This window comes from Hyperolius riggenbachi, chromosome 9 (assembly GCF_040937935.1).
Source record: "Hyperolius riggenbachi isolate aHypRig1 chromosome 9, aHypRig1.pri, whole genome shotgun sequence".
Taxonomy (NCBI): domain Eukaryota; kingdom Metazoa; phylum Chordata; class Amphibia; order Anura; family Hyperoliidae; genus Hyperolius; species Hyperolius riggenbachi.
The window spans coordinates 75092291-75111453 of NC_090654.1; the positions used below are offsets into that span (position 1 = coordinate 75092291).

Sequence of the window (19163 nt, forward strand, 5' to 3'; positions counted from 1 at the left end):
GGTCTTAAATGTTTTTCTCCATCTGCCCTTAAAGAGAACCCCCTATCCACAATACTGAAGTTCTCAGTTTTCCTTTCTTGTTTTAATCAGTATCCCACCATGATTCGGACTCCCAGAATTCTCTAGTCCCGGCACCGAGCCTTGTTCTCACCTGAAGAGGATGTGATTGGGGTAATTGGTGTGATGGGGGTGGCTATGATCCCGTTGGGGTTGATTGTCGCCATTTGCTGCATCTGGACAGCTGCCATGGTGGCCATAGGGTTGAGGTAAGCACTGTGCGAGGCCACCAGGGCGGCCTGCTGCTGCATAAGCTGTGGGGGACGCAAAAACAGAAACCGGTATTAGACAAGAAGAACGTGTCAGGTAAGGGTGACAATACAGATGTGGAATGGTAGACAAGGCTAACACCATGAGAGTGAGTTACTAAATATTTAGTAAATTATTTTTTTTTATTATTTTTTAATTTCACGTACTGTACAAATGACAACAGTACATAAGATGCATACAGAGGGATGTCCTTTTTACCAACAATATCGTAAAATTCTTTATTGCAAAAATGGTTACGTTGAAAAATAGGGCAAAGGCTCTAAATGCTCTTTTCAATGGTCTTGTTGGCATTATCTACTTACCTTTGTAAGTGGGACTGAAGCTTTTGTCTACTAAGTGCAAAGGCACTAACTAGGCATCTTTAAAACGGACCAATTAAAACTCCACCTTGGTGAGATTCGATTGGTCCATTTTCAAGAGGCATAGCATAATCCTGCATGAACTCAGAATTATTCTCATCTCAATGACCATCCCTTTTGGCAGCCAATACTTACCTATCATTTTTAAACTGTTTTTGTTTGTTTTTTTCCACCATTGGCAGCTCCTAGATCTCTCTGATCTCTTTTGGGAGGTCTGTTTATTTACATTTTTATCATAATAATCTTGTTTTTGGGAGTAGCAACCACATTTGAAGAAGATCTGCCAGCCTGATTTGGCCCGAGTTTTCCCACACATGCTCTACACAACCACTCAACCACTATGGTTGTGGTCTGGCAACCTGGGTTTTGGAGTTGAGTATGTATTGCAGTGCAGCCTGGTAAGTTGGGATGCCAGGTGGTGCCAATAGTGAAAATATCGGTAATCTAACTTTACCATTATTTTGCTACAGACTTACCTGGCACCCTATTCTCCCCCTAACCCAGCTCCTAATGCATAACACTAAAATCACCTCTTAGTGCCTAATACTAACCTCTTAGCACCCCCATACAACCGCATCTCTCAACCAAGTAATAGGCGATCGGCTACTAATAGCTGATCAGCATTTGGAACTACTAGCTAGTGAGAACCATAGCCTAACTCTTAGACGCAATACTTGATAACCGGCTACTAACAAATGATCGCCTAGACCAGTGAAAGGTAAACTTGGCTCTCCAGCTGTTAAAGGGGAACTGAAGAGAGAGGGATATGGAGGCTGCCATGTTTATTTCCTTTTAAGCAATACCAGTGGCCTGGCAGCCCTGCTGATCCTCTGCCTCTAATACTATTAGCCATAGCCCCTGAACAAGCATGCAGCAGATCAGGTGTTTTAGACTTTAAAGTCAGATCTGACAAGACTAGCTGCATGCTTGTTTCTGGTATTATTGAGATACTACTGCAGAGAAATAGACCAGCAGGGCTGCCAGGCAACTGGTGGTATTGATTAAAAGGAAATAAATATGGCAGCCTCCGTATACCTCTTACTTCAGTTCCCCTTTAAGGAACTACAAGTCCCATAATGCATTTGCCTTAATAAATCATGCATTGTGGGACTTGTAGTTCCTTAACAGTTGGAGAGCCAAGTTTGCCTATCACTGGCCTAGACTATTCTACGAATTACATATAGACGATTGGCTACTAATCACCGATCAGCTAGTGAATACCATAGCCTAACTGTAACGATAAGACGCAATACTAGACGATCGGCGACTAATAGATGATCGCCTAGTCACACTCAGTATAGACTATCTTCTTCTACTAAAAGCCGACAGGCAAGTATCTGACACATTTGTGCACCCAACTCACCATCTCGGTGCCCTGTTGCCTATAACTTGAATTGGCATCTATCTTTGTTGCGGGTATCCCTCACCTTGAACTTGCCGTATTTTTTTCATTTGGAAGGTGACTGGGTCCCAGTATATCAAACTAGGAGAGAGTTCTTTATAGTCCATGTGGTCAAAAAGGACCCAAACTCTTGCACAGGACAAAATAACCTGTATGTAATTAGAGAGTTTAGCCTGTCTAAATTCCCCCTCATCGGTGACTGTAATTTGATGCCTCAGCTGTGTCAGCTCAAGAAACTCCTCTGGCACTGCAGAGCAGCTAATTTGTAAACACAGGATGTTAACCCTATATCTGCTTCTATGAAAGCAGGAAGTAGACACACTCTAGATTTATTGCAGGATCTGTATCACATGTAACAAATGTTTCTTCTGCAAAGGTCATTATGCTGTTGCATATCTTTTACAGCAGAGAGGAAGTTCTGAGTTCAGGTCCGCTTTGAGTTTTGGAATAAGGATGGGTTCTTCCCAAGAACTGTTGTGTTTTATGGTACGAGGGGTGAAGATGTGGGATGATTTATCCCACGAGGCAGTTATTGTAAAATCAATAACATCATTTAAAAAAGCGACACCAGATGAGTTTCTTCTATTTAATATGACCCATAATTATTGCTACTAAGAGACAGTGAAAGGCTGGAAATGTCATTGCTTTTTGTGAGGTCAGGGAGGGATTCCCATCATCGGGGGGACGGTGAGAGAAAGAGCACAAAGATTTTCTCAACCTAATTGTGGAATAACAGAATCATGCAAAGTCCTAGTAACCATGTTGATGATAATGATGTCACAGCTAATTGGTGATGTCATGCAGTCACAGTGGAACATAGATAATTGTATAGAAGGAGCGCATTGAATTCACCTGATCACTTACTGCCTGTGTGTACGCGCTGTACGCTCCAAACTGGGGGGCGATGGGACTGAACATTCCGAGCTGATTGGCAACTTGCTGCATCCGGTGCAGTCCCCGCTCCTTCTCCGTGTCTGCAAATTTTACAACCAGACTGGAGGAGGCGCCTTGCAGACAAAAAGCGTTTCATGAATGGGACAATTCGGCATAATGACATTCCCACTTTCACACCCCACACAGTGCACAGTACTACTTCCACATTCTACAATGCACATTAACATTCCACAGTACAGCACGTTACCACTTCCACAGTCTACACAGTGCACAGTACTACTTCCATATTTTACAATGCACATTACCATTCCACGGTCTACACAATGCACAGTACCACTTCCATATTCTACAATGCACAATATCATCCCACAATACAGCGCATGTTACCACTTCCACAGTCTATATAATGCACAGTACCACTTCCACATTGTACAATGCACATTAGCATTCCACAGTCTACACAATGCACAGTACTACTTCCATATTCTACAATGCACATGACCATTTCACAGTACAGCACGTTATCACTTCCACTATCTACACAATGCACAGTACTACTTCCATATTCTACAATGCACATGACCATTCCACAGTACAGCACATGTTATCACTTCCACTATCTACACAGTGCACAGTACTACTTCCATATTTTGCAATGCACATTACCATTCCACAGTCTACACAATGCACAGTACTACTTCCATGATAAGCAATGCACCTTACTATTTCACATTACAGCTTCCATTAGAGTCAGTACATGGTATCACTTCCACAGTCTACACAATGCACAGTACTACTTCCACAATCCATCCCACACACTGTAAAACTTTCAATTCAGCAGGACATTACTGTGCAGGGGGTCTATGTATAAATGTCATACAGAAATTATTTAGACTTTGCCCGATATTCTAAGCCTGTAAGCAGCAATGGGATGAAACAAAGTAACCATTAATAATGGATATTGAAGGCTGTCTACCTGTGATGCAGCAAACAGTGAGCTGACTCAGGCACTATCTAGTAGAGTTGGGCCGAACGGTTCGCCTGCGAACGGTTCCATGCGAACTTCAGTGGTTCGCGTTCCGCAGGCGAACTTTTGCGGAAGTTCGGTTCGCCCCATAATGCACCATGAGGGTCAACTTTGACCCTCTACATCACAGTCAGCAGGCCCAGTGTAGCCAATTAGGCTACACTAGCCCCTGGAGCCACTCCCCCCCTAATAAAAGGCAGGCAGCGGCGGCCATTACGCTCACTCGTGTGCCTGCGTTAGTGACAGTAGGGCGAGCTGCTGCAGACTGTCTCTCATAGGGAAAGATTAGTTAGGCTTAGCTTGTTCCTGGCTGCATACCTGTTCTGTTCAGTGAGCCCACCATACCTGTTCTGTTCAGTGAGCCCACTGGATACCTGCATACCTGTTCAGTGAACCTGCCACTGCATACCTGTTCTGTGAACCCACCACTGCATACCTGTACTGTGAACCCACCACTGCATACCTGTACTGTGAACCCACCACTGCATACCTGTTCAGTGAACCCACCACTGCATACCTGTTCAGTAAACCCACCACTGCATACCTGTTCAGTGAACCCACCACTGCATACCTGTTCAGTGAACCCACCACTGCATACCTGTTCAGTGAACCCACCACTGCATACCTGTTCAGTGAACCTGCCACTGCATACCTGTACTGTTCAGTGATCCCGCCACTGCATACCTGTTCTGTTCAGTGAACCCGCCACTGTATACCTGTTCTGTTCAGTGAACCCGCCACTGTATACCTGTTCTGTTCAGTGAACCCGCCACTGTATACCTGTTCTGTTCAGTGAACCCGCCACTGTATACCTGTTCTGTTCAGTGAACCCGCCACTGTATACCTGTTCTGTTCAGTGAACCCGCCACTGTATACCTGTTCTGTGAACCCGCCACTGTATACCTGTTCTGTTCAGTGAACCTGCCACTGCATACCTGTTCTGTGAACCCGCCACTGTATACCTGTTCTGTTCAGTGAACCCGCCACTGTATACCTGTTCTGTTCAGTGAACCCGCCACTGTATACCTGTTCTGTTCAGTGAACCCGCCACTGTATACCTGTTCTGTGAACCCACCACTGCATACCTGTTCTGTTCAGTGAACCCGACACTGCATACCTGTTCTGTTCAGTGAACCCGCCACTGTATACATGTTCAGTGAACCTGCCACTGCATACCTGTTCAGTGAACCCGCCACTGTATACCTGTTCTGTTCAGTGAACCCGCCACTGTATACCTGTTCAGTGAACCTGCCACTGCATACCTGTTCTGTGAACCCGCCACTGTATACCTGTTCTGTTCAGTGAACCCGCCACTGTATACCTGTTCAGTGAACCTGCCACTGCATACCTGTTCTGTGAACCCACCACTGCATACCTGTTCTGTTCAGTGAACCCGCCACTGCATACCTGTTCTGTTCAGTGAACCCGCCACTGCATACCTGTTCTGTTCAGTGAACCCGCCACTGCATACCTGTTGTGTTCAGTGAACCCGCCACTGTATACCTGTTCAGTGAACCTGCCACTGCATACCTGTTCAGTGAACCCGCCACTGTATTCCTGTTCAGTGAACCCGCCACTGCATACCTGTTGTGTTCAGTGAACCCGCCACTGTATACCTGTTCAGTGAACCTGCCACTGCATACCTGTTCTGTGAACCCGCCACTGTATACCTGTTCTGTTCAGTGAACCCGCCACTGTATACCTGTTCTGTTCAGTGAACCCGCCACTGTATACCTGTTCAGTGAACCTGCCACTGCATACCTGTTCTGTGAACCCACCACTGGATACCTGTTCTGTTCAGTGAACCCGCCACTGCATACCTGTTCTGTTCAGTGAACCCACCACTGTGTGTCAGTGTGAAGCAGTACCTTAATTACACTACCTGATTGATGTATACACATGCAAGATGTTTTAAAGCACTTTAGGCCTGTCATTTAGCATTCAATGTGATTTCTGCCCTTAAAACGCTGCTTTGCGTCAAATCCAGATGTTTCCCGGGGACTTTTGGCATGTATCCCACTCCTCCACCTGGGGGTTCAGGTGTTAGACCCCTTGAAACATCTTTTCCATCACTTTTGTGGCCAGCATAATTTTTTTTTTTTCAAAGTTCGCATCTCCATTGAAGTCTATTGCGGTTCGCGAACTTTTACGCGAACCGAACCTTACGCGGAAGTTCGCGAACCCGGTTCGCGAACCTAAAATCGGAGGTTCGGCCCCACTCTACTATCTAGGTGCCCAGTACATATTATCCTGGCGCTCAGCCTGTTGGGCGCAGGAAGGTAAGCTTAATGTTGGCTCACCCTGCTGCCGCTAAAATACCGGGTGAAGTTAAATACTATTCCCCCTCCGAGTAATAGCAACTTGGAGGGAGAAGTCATTTGGAGTCCGGCAGGCAGATGTGAGTAGCGCTATGATGTTCTCTGTATATTACTATGACCCACGTCCGTTCGTTTGGCACAATAGTGATTTAGCACTCTCTACTTTAGCATCTCAAGCATTATGCACGTCTTCACTTTTACTCCTCTCCTGACGAAGCCCCATTTGATGGGTGTTTCACCCATCAAATGGGGCTTCATCAGGAGAGGAGTAAAAGTACAGTCTTTTTGGGTGTATCACAGTCACTGTTTATCTAGTACATTTAGATGGTCACAGATAGGTAGTGACCTTGTTCAGCATGCCGGGGCCTACACCTATTTCAGTGCACTAGCCGTATGAAAAACTGCTCACCTTGGGGTTGATTTACTAAACCATGCTAACTCATAGCACGACCGTGGCAGCGTTTTGCGCGCGTTAAAACGTGTGTAATGTTGTTGTGCGCAATCGCGAATTTTCACGTGCTAACGCGTATTTTTGCATGCAAAAATTTGCGATTGCGTGCACAAAACGCTAGCACGGCCATGCTATGAGTTAGCACGATTTAGTGAATCAACCCCCTTGTTCTTGTAATTACTATTCCCCCTTCACTATTCCCCCTCCAGGCCTCCATGGACTGTGGGGTGAAACGTAATTTAGCTGCCAGCTATTGTTCTTATCGTAATTTGGGAGCCGTGTATTGCCAGTACCAAAATGATTCCCTGAGCACCAGCGTCTGGTGCACCCAAAATTTCCAGAGGCATTTTTTGCCTGACTCTGAATAAAGCTGCTGAACCATTAGTGCTGCCACCTCTGGACTCTTTCCCATAATCCCATGTTACTGGAACCATGGGACTGGTGCTGTCCAGTCACATGACTGTCCTGCAGGAGGATAATGCTGCTGAAAGACCATAGCTGCCACCACGCAAGACACAAGGACTCCCACAATGCCGAGGGATAGCAAAGTTGCATCTGGTCTTACCGGAAGTGTCCGACTCCCATGAAGCGCGTTGATGGCCGCATGCGCCTCCGAATGTGTCTGAAACTTCACAAATGCACAACCTAAGTGTGGGAGACACCGCATTACTACACGACACAGGGGCGCTACTGCATCACAACACAGTCATCACAATACTGGCACAAAATGGCTGCACTGCATCACCTAAGATTACTATGATAGGCCAACTAGGGGCTTGGAAAGATGTGGGGCGGGAGTTAGGGTCTACATGATTACATCACTACTCCACTCAAAACTCATAGCTAAGTGACTGCTAGGGTAGGCAAACACTACTTGAGATTTTAGGTAGATTAGACACTTGATTCAATTCAATTTGCAATCCCTGGTTGGGGGGGAGGGGCCAGGCAGTGGGAGCAGAGCCCTGGGCCTTTGTGTGGTGGGGGATGCAGGGTCATGGGTGTGGTGGGGGTGCAGGGCCATGGGCGTATTTGTGGTGGGGGAGCAGGGGTGTGTGTGTGTGTGTGTGTGTGTGGTGGGGGGCAGGGCCATGGCCATATGTGGTGGGGGAGCAGGGGCGTGGCCTTGTGTGTGTGGGGGGGCAGGGCTGTGGATGTGCGCTGGGAGGGCAGGGTAGTGGACGTGTGTGTGTGTTTGTGAGGTGGCAGGGCCATGTGCGGCAGGGGGGCAGGAGCCATGGGCATGTGTGTGTGGTGGGAGGGCAGGGGTGTGTGCGCGTGTGTGTGGTGGGGGGCAGGGAAGTGGCCATGTATGTGGTGGGGGAGCAGGGCCGGGGCCGTGTGTGTGTGGGAGGGGGGGGGGGGGCAGGGCCGTGTATGTGTGTGTATGGTGGGAGGGCAGGGCCATGGGCGTGTGTGTGTTGTGGTCGGAAGGGCCGTGGATGTGTGTGTGTTTGTGTGTGTGGGGTGGCAGGGCCATGTGCGGCGGGGGGGCAGGGGCCATGGGCATGTGTGTGTGGTGGGGGGCAGGGCCGTGGGCGTGTGTGGTGGTAGGGAGGGCCGTGTGTGGCGGGGGGTAGAGGCTGATAGAGATACAGCGGCTGCTATATTTTTTTGGTACTTTTCCGTTAGCCGGGCGCATCCACTATCCCCCTCCAGGCCGCCATGGATAGTAGGGAAAGATGCAATTCTGGTGGAGTTTTATCGCCACCTAGTGGATGCACCCGGCTAATGAAAAAGTACAATTTGTTTTCCTTTTGCTGATCATTCTGGCATTTGTCATTAGGGATGGTCAATGAGATGCAAAGAATTACAAGTTAATGCAAGATTATGTAAATATTATGTATGCAAATTTATGCAGCTTGGAAATGGACCAATAAAATCCCACCAATTTGTTGTTTCTCCATTTTAAGATGCATACATTTGAAAATATAATTTGCATAATTGTGCGTCAACTCAGAACTATTTGCATCACATTGGCTAGAAATCCCTATTAGTAGTGTCCTAATTCACACACGTGAAACAAGCCTTCAGCCACCTGATCTGCATATGCTTCATCAGGGTCTACGGCTACCGGTCCAATTACTAGTGAAAAATCGTTGTGATTGGATGCAGGGCAGTTTCTAGGCTAAAATGCACCCAGGGCGAGGGTGTAAAAATTGCGCCCCCCCCCCCCCCCCCCCCCCCGCGGAGCCAGGTATAGGTGCCCGCAGTATAGGTTAGCCAGGTCCAGCCCAGTTGCACTCAGTATAGGTAGCCTGCTATAGGTCCCCCTGGTATAGGTAGCAATGCATAGGTGCCCCAGTATAGGTTAGCCAGGTAGGTGCCTCCAGTATAGTTGCCCCCAGCATAGGTTAGATAGGTAGGTGCCACCAGTATAGGTTAGATGGGTAGGTGCCCCCAGCATAGGTTAGATGGGTAGGTGCCCCAGTATAGGTTAGATGAGTAGGTGCCCCCAGTATAGGTTAGATGAGTAGGTGCCCCCAGTATAAGCTAGATAGCTAGAAGCCCCAGGTATAGGTTAGATAGGTAGGTGCCCCCAGTATAGGTTGGATAGGTAGATGCCCCCAGTATAGGCTAGATAGGTAGGAGCCTCCAGTACAGGTTAGATAGGTAGGTGCCCCAGTATAGGCTAGATAGGTAGCTGCTCCCAGTGTAGGTTACATAGGTAGGTGCCCCAGTATAAGCTAGATAGGTAGGTTCCCCCAGTACAGGTTAGATAGGTAGGTGCCCCCAGTAAAGCTTAGATATGTAGAAGCCCCCAGTACAGGTTAGATAGATAGGTGCCCCCAGTATAGGTTACATAGGTAGGTGCCCCCAGTATAAGCTAGATAGGTAGGTGCCCCCAGTATAGGTTACATAGGTAGGTGCCCCCAGTATAAGCTAGATAGGTAGGTACTCCCAATATAGGTTAGATAGATAGGTAGGTGTCCCCCACCCCCACATAATTGAGGTCTTGGGTGGTAGTTACAATACCACCACAGACCCCCACTCAGTGCCGGTTATCACTGACAGGCCAACAAACCTACCTTAGTTAGTAAGCACCCCACCCCCAGTGGCACATGCAAGTCCTCCCAAACCCCCTCAGCCAGAGAGAACCTCCCCAAGTAATTGTGTCACAGCCACCCTAGAACCCCCAAATGACTCATACAGGTCCTCCAGATTTATATTATTTAATTCACTGAGAAACCAGCATGATTGACATAATTTATGAAACTTAAATAGAAAATACATGCAGCTCACAATGAAACAAAAGTGTTGTGTGCAATACTAGACTACAATACACTAAGTTGCACAGCATTACTTTAGGTAAGATTTCCATCCATTATTGTTTACAGCATTGTTTGTGTGAGACATGCATCCCTGCCTTGGCTATCAGGGCTCTGCATAATGTCACACACAGTAAGCAGAGGAATTCTGTGCCATCTGCTTCTGGCTGCAGAGGTCATATACCTCCGGAGCAGACGACACAGTCTCACAGGAATTACACTGGAGATTTATACCTGGCTGGCTGGCTGGCTGGCTTGAAAAGAGAAATAATGCGGACATCCTGGACAGAGCAGAACGCAGCTTTTTTCCTGACCTGTTGCTGCTTCTGCCTGGTCTTCTTAACGGAGTTAGAGGGGCGGGCTCAGTCGGCTGGCTGGCTGCATTACTCTCATTGGCTGGAGAAAGGCACCAGCTCAAAAATGAGAGTTACTGATTGGAGGGCAGGAGGGAAGGGAGGGAAAAAAAGAAGCCTTATGCTTCTCACGCAGTGCAGCCGGAGCAGTGCTTTTCAGCGCTGCTACCTTTGGGCGCAGCCAGCGCCGCCATAGACTGTAATGGGAATCAGTCTATAGCGGCGCTCAGTGAGAAAGGTCGGCTCCGTCAGAAGCCGAAGCCGAAGTTGCTTAAAAAACACAATAATTCGGCCTCCAGCAATCGCTGGAAGCCGAATTATTTCATTCCCCCACTATCCATGGCGGCCTGGAGGGGGAATAGTAATTAAAACGCCCCGGACTTGTGCAGAAGCAGGACCAGCCATATAACAGCTGGATCCTGCGCCCAAGTGTACCAGCGCCAAATTCACATGTACGCAGTGCAGCCGCTGGGGACCGGGCTGCTTATATCTGCGGTGCACACGTGTGCACAGAAAATAGCGTAAACACTGAGCGGCTCCCTAGCAGTGTCCGCCATCCTGCGCCCACCTTCCTTCATCTGCTGGCCTGCGCTCAGTGCAGTCGCACAGCCCGCACGGTGGTAGAAACGGCCCTGATTGGATGTGTTTGGATTGACAAGACAAGACAAATAACATTTATATTGCGTTTTTCTCCTGGCGGACTCAAAGCGCCAGAGCTGCAGCCACTAGGACGCGCTCTATAGGCAGTAGCAGTGTTAGGGAGACTTGCCTAAGGTCTCCTACTGAATAGGTGCTGGCTTACTGAACAGGCAGAGCCGAGATTCGAACCCTGGTCTCCTGTGTCAGATTGGTTGTAAATCTCCGTTAATGGGCACAATCAATTATGAACATTTAAAAAAACAGTCGTCCGATTTGATTTTCGTTGAACCAAGATTTGGATTTTCTTGTTGGTTGTGATAGATAGGAAGCAAAGATTGGTTCATTGATGGTGTAGTGAACGATGTATTACGATATTTTACTTTCGATAAAAATTATCTCATCGCTTTAACAATTTTTCCCTAGAAATTGGATCGCTAATGACCCCCGGGCTTGTTCACCTTAAGGGCACTTTTGGCTTTTTTTTTAAGCGCCGGTGAATTTCAAAATCTCCCTAAAAGTGCTTGTGCAATGATTCCCTATGAGAGTGTTCACATCTGAGCGGTTCGATTTTGATCCGCTCACCAAAGCACTGCCTGTACTATTTTCGGGGCGATTTGCCTCAATGGAAGGTATAGGGAAATCGCAAAGTGCGTGAAAAAGCGCATATAGCAATTTCGGTACTTATCCGTTAGCCGGGCGCATCCGGCAGGTGGCGCTAATTACTATTCCCCCTCCAGGCCGACATGGATAGTAAGGAAAGATGTAACTCTGGTGGAGTTTTGTCGCCACCTAGAGGATGCGCCCAGCTAACGGATAAGTACCGCAATTTCCCCAGCGCTTTCATGAATAAATACATTGTATTTATTCATTTCCGGGTGAAAGAATTCACTTCCTGACTGACGTCAGGAAGTGATAAAAACAGAACAGCTCTGCAAAAGCGCTTAGAAAAGCTCTTTATAAAAAATTGCAACGTGCAGGTAAGCGCAAAAACAATTACACACAGAATCACAAAACGCTGGCGTCAGCGATTGAGATTTATGATGTGAACAAGGCCTAAAAGTATTAGAGGCATAGAATCAGCAGGGCAGCCAGGAAATCTGCATTGTTTAACATCCTTAGCCGCTTCCTTCAATTACAAGTCCCTCACAAAGATTTTAAAAGATGTTATGGCCCCACAAGCTGTAGCTAGCACTAGGCTAGCTAGTCGAAGTACCCGGCACCCTCCGATCCCCCCCGATCCCCCAATCCAGCCACTTAATACATTACCCCCCTTGGCTCCAGCAATCGGCGCAGCCTTTCCGCACAGCTCCGGTCTCTCTATGGGGAGGATCGGGTCTGCGCATGACGTCATGACGTCGGCGACGTCATGATGTCATGTATGATCCTCCCCATATTGAAGACCGGAGCTGTCAGGGGAGGCTGCGCCGATCGCTGGAGCCAGGGGGATAAAGTATAATCGGGGGAGCGGCAGCGAGCGGAGGGTGCCGGCTGCTTATGATAGCTAGCCTAGTGCTTGCTACAGCTTGTGGGGGCAAGAAAGCTTTTAGAATCTCCAGGGGCACTCTAACTGGAAAACCTCCTGAGCGGCGTAACGCTCAGGAGGTTAAAAGGAAATAAACATGTCAGCCTCCATATCCCTCTCACCTCAGGTTCCCTTTAATATGTCATTGCTAGTCCTCCATCCCTGTGCAGAGCACCCCTCCCCCCTGACACTCTCTAATGCCTTCCTTGTACACAACAACAGGGGGGACTGATTGGGAACATTGAGTAACGAGTAATATAAGATGTCACACCACCCAGAAATGATCATTCAGTGTTTGATGGTTGCTGGAGAGATAAAGCACCCAATGCTTTCATCTGTCTCTTGCAGAGACGGGTAATCTTTGTGTCCTTGAGTTCCCAGCTCTACATTTTTACTGCAGCCATTAAGGCAGACACCCCCCTCCCCCAGCTGGAATGCTGCCAGGCTAGAGGGAACAAAGATACTATGGTGGGGGCAAGACTGGTTCTAGGAATAATGAGGCCCTGAGCAAAAATGAAGCTGGGGCCCCTTACATATTCCTACTGTACTGACAGTAAACTTGTGACCCCCACAGTTCCTGACTTGTGGGGTCCCTAAGGAGATTAGGGCCCTGGGCAGCTGCCCAGTTTGGCCCTATAGAAGCAGATTTCAGTGCTGGAGCAACCAAAAGCACTAAAAAGCAGGGAAGAACGACATTTTAAACTCCACTGATGATAAAATATCACTTTTGGGTGGAGTGACCCTTTAACCCATTAGCAGCGTCAATAGAGTTATCTTGTTTGCAATAAGTGCACTGTTCTGACCTCAGTTGGCAGAGCTTCTTGTGCTGTAAACTCTTGGAATGCTTTGATCTCTCTCTACTAGCAGACAATATAGAAACTGAAAGCAGAAGTCCTCTGTTACTGTCTCATACTGCCCCCTAGTGACAAGTGGCCATAAATACACATTACAGCAGTACTAATTGGAAGCAGGGAAATGTAAAAAATAAGAAATAACAAAATGTGTTAAAATAAATTGGCCTGGAGAATTTGCTAAATAAATTGGCTGCTAAAAGGTTAATAGGATTAATGTATATTTATGTTAATGGTACACACCATGCAATTTCCTGTCAGATCGATGGGTCAAAACTGATCATTTTCGGCATGTCCGATCTGCTACCGATCGATAATGGGATTGATTTTGTGCAGTAATGATCTGAAAATGGATTAAGTTATCAATCGGGAGCAGATCGGGCATGTAGAGAATTATCGGTTCGACCCGTCGATCTGACAGGAAATTGCATGGTGTGTACCTGGCGTAAAGGTACATTTTGAAGTAGGGAGCCATGTGAAGATTGGAAACAATAACATAACAGATAAAACAGCAAACGGTATTGTGATTGTGCAGAGTTTAGTCCACCCACCCCCTCGGCTCTCACTGTCTGCTGGCTTCACCTGGATTGGTCGATTCATCTGGAAGAAAATACAAACAAGAGGACCACTTGAGTATCTGCTGCTCTGTATGATAAGAATTATATCTATCCTCGTCCATAGCCAGCCCCACACATTCAGCCATTCAGCTGTCGCTTATTCCTTTCAAACAATTGTATGGATCAAAAAATTAAGGTGGCCATACATCTATTGATTTGTTGGCCGATCGACCATCCGGTTCTGTAATTATTATCAAACTGGAAGAAAATCGGTGCCACGTGCATGCCTGACAGATGATGCGACCAATTTCAGGCCGAGCATGTCGATTGGACACACTGCAAAATGTTGGGCTGTTGTGATCGATCAGGTGGGTGGCGGTAACAACAAGCGATATTGGGACTAGCAACGAACGCGATGAAACCCCGGCGCTGTCCTCCCTAATTGCAAATGTCCCCGGAGCAATTTATCTGTCCGTGTCAGGCGCTGGCTCCGCCCATACATGCACCCCAAGTGGTTACCAGAGTAACATGAGCGCGTGTGACATCACACACGCCCCCGTGTATGCCGGCAACCATGTGGGGTGTGTGTATGCGGACTGTGGACAGAGCCTGGAACCAGCGGCCGACATGGACAGGTAAAGGGCACCTTTGACATTAGGGGGCACAGCGACAGGCCGGCGAGGCGGTGGATGTGGTGCCACAAGGCAGATTCCTGATCGATTTCAGTATGAAATCGATCGTGAATTGGCCTGTGGTGTATGGGCAGCCGACAGATCTCTCTCTATTCATTTTCGATCAGAGATTTGTCTCTTGGTTGAATCTGCCCATCATCGCTAGATGTATGGATACCTTTAGTGACTGACCCTCTGACAGGCAGGGCTGTGGAGTCGAGGAGTCGGAGCAATTTTGGGTACCTGGAGTCGGTAGTTTCATAAACTGAGGAGTCGGATGATTTTTGAACTGACTCCACAGCCCTGCCGCCGGGTATCTCTGTCATTGCACAAGGTCAATAGATCAACAACTGTAGGAACTGTACAGACAGGTCTGGAGCTACCATAGGAAAAAATGGCCAATTGCCCCAGAGCCTGTAGGGGCCCCCAAGTTGTCCCTCCCCCATCTTAACTGTTGCTCCCCAAGGACTCTGCAGAGTCTGTTAACCACCCTGGCGTTCTGATTAAATCGCCAGGGTGGCTGCGGGAGGGTTTTTTTTAAATAAAAAAAAAACTATTTCATGCAGCCAACTGAAAGTTGGCTGCATGAAAGCCCACTAGAGGGCGCTCCGGAGGGCGCCCAGAATAAACAAGGAAGGCCGCAATGAGCGGCCTTCCTTGTTTTGCTTATATCGTCGCCATAGCGACGAGCGGAGTGACGTCATCGACGTCAGCCGCCTCCGATCCAGCCCTTAGCGCTGGCCGGAACTTTTTGTTCCGGCTACGCTGGGCTCAGGCGGCTGGGGGGACCCTCTTTCGCCGCTGCTCGCGGCGAATCACCGCAGAGCGGCGGCGATCAGGCAGCACACGCGGCTGGCAAAGTGCCGGCTGCGTGTGCTGCTTTTTATTTCATTAAAATCGGCCCAGCAGGGCCTGAGCGGCAGCCGCTGGCGGTGTTGGACGAGCTGAGCTCGTCCAAACCGCTCAGCTGGTTAAGTTGGGAGGTGATTGGTCAGCAGCCAGCTCAGGGGCCCAGGAGGGAAATTTGGCTGCAACAAAGGGCCTCTAATGACGCGTTTTGGTTCAGGGGGTATCTGTTGGGGGGCCCCCCAGGCTAATTTTGCCCTAGGGCCCAATTGTTACTTGAATCGGCCCTGTGTACAGAGATCTACTGGTGTGGGGCCCATAGATTATCATACAATTACTAATCTACTACCAGGGCTGGTTATACAAATAGGCGAAGCAGGCATGTGCTTAGAAGCAGCTGATGCTAAAGAGGCAGATGAATGTGGCCAGCACAACCACTGCCACCACCCTGGTTTGAATGCCAGCTAGGGCACTATCTGCAGGTTTGTATGTTCTCCCTATGTCTGGGTTTCCTCTGGGAACTCTGGTTTCCTCCCAAATCCCAAACATAAGTAACTGATAAGTTAAAGGGAACTTGAAGTGAGAGGGATATGGAGGCTGTCATATTTATTACAACTTACAATTTATTTACAATACCAGTTGCCTAGCAATTCTGGAATCTCCTTATGCTTTATTTTTGCTACACACCATCTACCTCCTAAATGTTGCATGCAAATGAAAATAATGTGTCGCTCGCCAAACATCTCTAACCCCATCACTAAAGACTGGTACACACATCCAATTATGATTGCTCAATGATTTGCCAATTTTACCACTACCATGTAGTATGAGAGCTTACCTGCGCAATCTATTCATAATTTAGAGTGGTCATTTATTGGCCAATATTACCTCCTCTGTGTAGCATGAGGGCCAACAGATCTTGATCTTGAATACTATGAAGTCTTTGTAGGGTAAGCACTCATACTACATGGAGTTGGTAAAATTGGTCAGTGATTGGTTAACCTCCTTGGCGCCACAGGAGGTTTTCTCTGGCCCTGCTGGGCCAATTTGTTTAATTTTTTTTTGCTGGACGCAGCTAGCACTTTGCTAGCTGCGTCAGCACACGGATCGCCGCTATCCGTCGCGCCGCGCCCCCCCCCCCCAGACCCCGTGCGCTGCCTGGCCAATCAGTGCCAGGCAGCGCTGAGGGGTGGTTCGGGACTCCCAATGACGTCCCGACGTCGGTGACGTCATCCCGCCCCGTCGCCATGGCGACGGGGGAAGCCCTACAGGAAATTCCTGATCGAAACGGGCGGGGGGATGCCGCCCTAGGCTCGCTACATAATATAAGAAAAAATAAATTTAAAAAAAACTGCTGCGCTCCCTCCTGGCGGAATTTTTTATACCGCCAGGGGGGTTAATCATAATTAAAAGTGTGTACCAGGCTATTGCTACGTACACACTTGAGATAAAAGTCTTTGGAAAAGGCAAGATCACAGACCAATTTTACCCCATTCCATGTAGTATGAGAGCCATATTCTACACAGTCTCTTCTATGGAGCTGAACACCTCATCAGATAAAATCTTTGCAAGATGCTGCACACAAAGATTCTGTACACACTCAAAAGATCAGTATCTGCAAAAGATCTGTTCCTGCAAAAGATCAGTTCCTGCAAAATGCATTCATAGTCTATGATATCTGCAGATCTCATACACACCTTGTTTAACGGACAATCATCTGCAGATCTGAAGATCCATCCTGGTGGATCTGATCTGCAGATGAATATCCATTAAACAAGGTGTGTATGAGATCTGCAGATATCATAGACTCTGAATGTATTTTGTAGGAACGGATCTTTCCGTTTGTGGAGCAAAAAAGGACAACCCAGCATGCCCTGCAACTTCCTTTGTGTGGTAATGTACCAAATAAGAGTCAGGTAAACTGGGGAATGATCATTTATCAACAAGAAAAGTGATAGTGATTTTAACTTTTGGATTGCCTGGTTAGCATCCTTATTACTTGTTTACCAGATAAAAATAAAGAATTGACACACTTTGAGGCAAGACTCCTTACTTTCTTTTGAGACTGCCAGCAGTACAAGCTCGCTGGAAAAAAAAGACTTCACCCGAGGCCGGATATACATCGCTGGAGCCTATAGGAACAGATGTTCTGGCACCATAAACCCGCCCTCCATCGAACCCATGAACCCACAATGCGAATGCACGCCGCTACCGCGCCTGCCCTACCACTCTTTCTTCTTCTTCCCGGTGTGCCTGCGCTCACCATCCCAAAGCCGAGCCGGTGTCACCGCCACCGGAGCATGGAGACCCAGATGGGTGGGCTGGATGGGCAGAGCTGCCCCAAAAGCAAGACCTTTGGAAGAAGCCATTCCTGGTACTTTTCAGTTAGCCTGGCGCATCCACTGGGTGGCGATAAAACTCCACCAGAATTATATCTTTCCCTACTATCCATGGCGGCCTGGAGGGGGAATAGTAATTATCGCCACCTAGTGGATGCGCCCGGCTAACGAAATGTACCCCATTCCTTCAAACATCTCATATCTGGTGCAGAAACTTCAACTGAGCATATGAGAGTCAGAATCGGAGATAATATGGCATTCCAGTGTGGTGTGGTCAGATACTGCATAATACAGCGCAATAAGTTAAAGGATACCCGAGGTGACATGTGACATGATGAGATAGACATGGGTATGTACAGTGCCAAGCACACAAATAACATGCTATGTTCCTTTTTTTTTTCTCTGCCTGAAAGAGTTAAATATCAGGTATGTAAGTGGCTGACTCAGTTCTTACTCAGACAGGAAGTGACTACAGTATGACCCTCACTGATAAGAAATTCCAACTATAAAACACCTTCCTAGCAGAAAATAGCTTCTGAGAGCAGGAAAGAGATAAAAAGGATCAATAGTTTATAGATTTTAGCTCTGGCATACTTCAATGAATGTGTTATTGAGCATAAACAATTAAAAAGTAGATTTAAACCTAAAATCAAACCGTGGAATATCTTAAAAAGTCATTTCTAGGAGAAGGAGGATAGATACAATATTTTATTTCATTTGTTTATTTTTGCCTCAGGTGTCCTTCCTGGCATTCAATTTTCCCAGGATTTCTGTGCAAAAAGTGATAACATTTCTTTTTAAATCTTTTTTTCCCCTGTAACTTGCCAAAATGTGTCAAGCAAGGGTCTAGTATACAGTGCAGGAGAGTCAGTGGCGTTCCTACTGTAGGGCGCAGGGGGGCGTGGCGCACCGGGTGACAGACAGCCAGGGGGGTGTCGCCACGGGAAACAGTAAATTCGGGCGCCTGAGGCTAGTGGACAAATCGGGCGCCGCCATTCACTTCTATAATAAATATCGTTTAATGGGCGCCCGGTAGGAAAAAAGGGCGCCGGAGAAAACTAACGTTTTAAAAGCGGCGCCCGGAGACTTAATGTTTTATTACTGTTTCTCATGATTACACATTATTTAATGATTTATACATGTTTAAATATTATTTTTAAACGAAAACCAGTACAATATTTTTCCCAAACATTATTTTTAAACGAAAAACATTACTTTTTTTTTTTTTTTTTTTTTACATTATTTTTAAACGAAAAAAATAACAGGGGGGTCTTAGGTTTAGGCACCAACAGGGGGGTCTTAGGTTTAGGCACCAACAGGGGGGTCTTAGGTTTAGGCACC

At 47.3% G+C, this 19163-nt stretch overlaps 2 protein-coding genes across 4 annotated transcripts in view; both read right to left on the reverse strand.

The window, feature by feature from the left end:
- CHST13 (carbohydrate sulfotransferase 13) overlaps positions 1-19163 on the reverse strand; it is an 841732-nt gene that overhangs the window by 197661 nt on the left and 624908 nt on the right. The gene's annotated exons all lie outside the window — the stretch shown is intronic.
- The window catches only part of LOC137531637 (CUGBP Elav-like family member 3-A), a 131722-nt gene that overhangs the window by 83203 nt on the left and 29356 nt on the right, over positions 1-19163 (reverse strand). For 2 of the 3 annotated variants that reach the window (XM_068251576.1, XM_068251577.1), the window contains exons 2-4: positions 13961-14009; positions 7344-7423; positions 152-311 (exon numbers count right to left, since the gene is read on the reverse strand). In XM_068251576.1, coding sequence (XP_068107677.1) covers positions 152-311; positions 7344-7423; positions 13961-14009 — 289 coding nt within the window. The remainder of the gene's footprint in view (positions 1-151; positions 312-7343; positions 7424-13960; positions 14010-19163) is intronic. The other variant, XM_068251578.1, reaches the window with a different exon arrangement.